The sequence below is a fragment of the Vanessa cardui genome, chromosome 4 (assembly GCF_905220365.1).
Source record: "Vanessa cardui chromosome 4, ilVanCard2.1, whole genome shotgun sequence".
Classification (NCBI taxonomy): Eukaryota; Metazoa; Arthropoda; class Insecta; order Lepidoptera; family Nymphalidae; genus Vanessa; species Vanessa cardui.
The window spans coordinates 2,278,786-2,283,510 of NC_061126.1; the positions used below are offsets into that span (position 1 = coordinate 2,278,786).

Consider the following 4,725-nt stretch of genomic DNA (forward strand, 5'->3'; position numbering starts at 1 on the left):
AAGATTAGAACGTATACAGCGTAATTTTACCCGTTTTTTAGCTTATAAAGATCGCACTTGTCCTTATCGAGCTAACTATAATACGAGACTAGCTCACTTTAAAATTATATCGCTTGAAATGCGCCGTCAAATCACTGATACCTTGACCTTAAACAAGCTAATTCACGGAGATATATCTTCACCTGAATTAATCCAGCATATCAACTTAGCAGTTCCTCGTACTATACCTAGACGTCCAATTGAAAAACCCTTTACCACTGTAACATCTAAAACAAATTTGGGTAAATATGCTCCTCTTAACAGACTTATGAATTCGTTTAATGACTTGTCATCTAACGGCGATATTGACATCTTTCACAATAATATAAATTATTTTGTTAAACATTCCAAAGATCTCATAGTTCGATCTCACACCCTATAAGTAATATGTTTAAGTTTTGTTCTTTTTTAAATTTTATAATTAGCTTTTATGATTTGTTTTAGTTATTTCTTAAGTCTTAAATTTATTACATAATTTAGTTTAAAATAAGATTTTATATTTTACATAGGTTAGTTTGGTTACTAATTTTGAACGTCAATGTTGTTTACACCTATAAAGATGTATCACCTCGAATGTTACCCATATTAAATATATATTTTGTTTTAAGTGTTTAGTGATAAGTCGATGGTGTAACTTTTTACAATAAATAAATAAATAAACGTTCCGTAGTAGAATATTCCAAAGCATATATTCATAAATACATAGGACATGCATTTTAGTCTTATAGTTCCTGACAATGGTTAAGTACCTAATAGTTTCTAAATTATTATTTATGCGAGGGAGAATAATCCATGATAATAGTGAGCAGCTTCACAATTTTAACAATGTTTTAAACAAGTGTGTCATCTACCAGTAATACAAAAGATTATAATGAATAATATTACATTTATATAATGTATTAAATTTATAATACCTAATATTGACTGTTGTACGTACCAAGAAAGAGTCTGACAAATTACAAACCCACGTCTGTGATCAATTTATCGTTTTTGTTGCTATACAAGTATATACACGTGTATTACTTTATTATAATGAGATCTAGCTCTTAGCTGGCTCAGAAGCATAGAGAGATAGTCCAGCCATTCACCGTAATTCAACATAAATCGAAATCAAAAATGTACTGTAATTAAATTGACTCCTCGATGCCCATTTCAATCATCGTGTTCACATATATTAAACTCAATCCATTCAATTTAAAATGATATCAATCATTGAAATGGGTTCATCGCTGAAAAAAAGGTTAGATTAAAAGCACTGTCGTTGGAGTTTCATCCATCTTGTATTTATGTTGTCGTTTATGTTCTCGTAGTATAAAACCCGCCAGCAAGTAGAAAGCAATTACGAGCGAAAACGTAACGTAAAAACCTCACCTATCAAAATTTTGATTGTTAAAGTTGACACTATACGAAGCTGTTTATTTCATCTAACGTCATCTATACCAAACAAGCATTTAAAAAAATCAATATTTAAACATAAAATACTAAATGAATAGGGAAAAAAATATTACTAAAACTAATCATTAAATATTACACTAGCAGTTTTCCGCTGCTTTGGTCGTATCTTACCTCAGGTCGTCAGACGTTAAGCGTAAAAAGTAGGATTCCTATTCCTTTGTTCGAAGTCAAAGCTTGCTTCAAACCAAATTAAATTAAATTTTGTTTAGTGGTTTGGCTGTCGAAGAGCAACAGACACCGAGTTGCTTTTTACCTTTATAATATAGGTATAGACTTCATGTCTTTTAATTATTGAAGAGTTTCATCTCATGCTTGGTGTAAAATCAGGTCACCCCTATTATAAACATAACATTGTCTTAGGAACTTTACTCACGTAAAATTTCAACTTCGCAGTAGAGGATCAGATTCTCATTTAGTTTTTCAAATTATTTACCTAAACAAGAAACATTGCAATTCCAATAAAAAGAACAAAACTTCATCTCATCATCAACACCAGATGATGTTTGTTAAAGTTCTTTTCTAACCCTCTGTTTCTCACTGTCAGGGATGCGAATATCAACTTTTACATATTCCCAATTTGATCCTAGATTGATTTATCAAAATATTTTAGAAGCTTTTAAAGAAATAATACAATTTATTATTTTATTTAAAACTTTATTTCACCACCACCAAAAATATATATATCTTAACTTAGGAAGTACCAGATTTTTCATTTACCTCAGAAATATGTTTTATTTTACTAATATTATTTTTTACCATCCTTATTACACCAAGCTTCAGACGAAGGAATAATGAAATCTCAGTTTCAAAATAAAGTCAGTTGTAAGCTATAGAGAAAAAAAAAATTAAAGTTTTTTTTTTTTAAATTGGTTCCCATTATAATTAACCATCCCTCTATAATTAATATAAATGTATGATTATTTTATCAATCATAATTTTATACCAGACAGAGTTCTTAAAAATTATTATGTGTGAAGTACTATTAAATAGTTTAGTTAACTATTGAATAGTTTTTGGTAACTTTTTGAACATTATCAGATATTAGGTGTTTAGATCGTGAAGCTGCCTGGTAATAAAAACAGTAATATTAAAAGAACGGAGATCAAAATCGCTTATAAGATACGGACAAAGTATTTGTGGAGATATAATAGAAATAAGCTCGTTATTGGTATACCATTATAGCTATCTGAGAAATATAACATGTAATTAGAAAAATGATCGTAAATTAAAAAAGGTTCCTCTTCAATGTTTTTCAAATCATAAAATGCAATGAACATTTCTGATAAATTCTGTAATTACAAAAAAAATAACTCTATAAATTATTTTCCAACTAATATTTCAATACCTTATTTTTCCCTGGAATATGTTTACAAACTAAATAAAACTATTATATTTTATAATATGATATATTTGTATATACTATGTTATCTGTATGCTTTAATTTCACATGTTTTTAAGCGGTCGGAACTACTTCTTGTTTACCAAAATACTTCGATTCAAGTTTGTTACACGCATATGTTTAACCGCGCTATTGTCACCTAAACGCACTTGTACCGGCCCGTCAGGAAAGAATCGGCTGGAGATAGTAACCTCACCGTTGCCACAGAATATTTCGATAGAACTCGCGTCGATGTAAATCTTAATCCTCAAAATTTTTTTCGGTTGCCATTCTGTGCGACGAAGTCCATCATTTCCACCACGGTCAAGACTTATTGTACGATTTTGAGAGTCATAATTAATAGTTACTGTTTTCGATGAACTTTGTGACTCGATAAACAACTCGAGGTCCTTTGAACTTCTTGAGACAATGCTTATTTCAGCGGCGTTATCATCAAGTGCAACAGTCGTACCACCTGCGGACTTTCCTGAGTGAACTGTTTCTCCACGGATTGATTTAATTTCAGGAACAGGTTTTTGAATTATACGACCCTCTTTAGAAAGTGACAACACTCGGGGTATTGTCATCTGTCCATTAAAACCATCAAGCTGTTCTGGATAATTTTGGTCCCACATATCGAACCAAGCTATTACTATTCTACGTCCTGAATCATCTAATATGGTCTGTGTTGCGTAAACATCATGGCCGTTGTCCAATTCTTGAAATTTAGCTATGGGCGTAAAAATATTTGTTGAATAATCGAAATCTCCAACGATGTAACCAGTTTGATATAGATTTCTGTATTTGTCGCCTTCAGGCTTCACTCCTTGAGGTGAAAACAGTAAAATAAAATGACCGTCAAGCTCAAAGAAATCAGGACATTCCCACATGTATCCGAGAAAACCATCAGATTCATCGATAATCGACGTTTGATTCCATGTAATTTTGTCCTTCGAGGTGTACAAGAGGACACGTCCAAGAGTATTATTGTTAAAAGAGTTACCTAATACCATGTAATAGGTATCATCGTGCTTCCAAACTTTTGGGTCTCTGATATCAGGTTGATGTTCTGTGCCCATCAAAATTGGATTGTTTGGGTATTTTGTAACAGTAATCCCATCTGTGCTAGTAGCGAGGCATTGGTGCTCCTCGTGGTCAGGTGATTGTCCGGGATGATTTACATGACCCGTGTAGAACAGATACATGGTTTCATTTTCAACAATAGCACTGCCGGAAAACACTCCAGATCGATCATAGTCTTCATCAGGATCCATGGCTATAGGAAGATGTTCCCAGTGGAAAAGATCCTTGCTCTTTGCATGTCCCCAATGAATAGTTCCTGGAGCCAAACTGCTATCAGGGTTGTGTTGATAAAATAGATGGTATTCATTTTTAAATTCACAAAAGCCGTTAGGGTCATTCATCCATCCCTGTGGAGGAGCCAAGTGATATCGCGGATAGTACCGATCATTGACTTCAGCGTAGATTCTGGAAAAAACCAGAAGAACTGTTAGAGTAGCGTACAACTTTCGCATATTTTCGGTTGAAGATAGTTGGGTGATTTGGAATTTAATGAAAGTTGAATCATGAATAATGTGAGTCCTCTCGTCTGCATGCTTTATATAGATGAGAAGTCGTGCTTCATGTACATTATCTGTTCTATTAATCTTTTGTTGAATACATATAAGTGTTATGCAAATTAGAGACACTTTGCAAACCTGAATAATTCAGATTATGGTATCAATAGCAGACTAATGGAAACCTTTCTGTCACATGTAGCAGGCATGTTCTAGTGTAGATTTCACGTTTTGATCATGCACTCTAGTTGACTAAAGTGCAACAACAAAATAAAC

The 4,725-nt window shown here is 32.6% G+C and overlaps 1 protein-coding gene across 1 annotated transcript; it reads right to left on the reverse strand.

The window, feature by feature from the left end:
• Positions 1 to 2,766: 2,766 nt before the first annotated feature.
• LOC124544319 (sucrose-6-phosphate hydrolase-like) lies at positions 2,767 to 4,452 on the reverse strand. The gene has a single exon (XM_047122815.1). It carries the CDS (start codon positions 4,405 to 4,407, stop codon positions 2,962 to 2,964), a length of 1,446 nt encoding a protein of 481 aa, XP_046978771.1. The 5' UTR covers positions 4,408 to 4,452; the 3' UTR covers positions 2,767 to 2,961.
• Positions 4,453 to 4,725: the final 273 nt, after the last annotated feature.

Excerpts from the sequence above, each read along its gene's own strand:
- LOC124544319 (XM_047122815.1), bottom strand. The coding sequence starts at position 4,407 with ATGCGAAAGTTGTACGCTACTCTAACAGTTCTTCTGGTTTTTTCCAGA.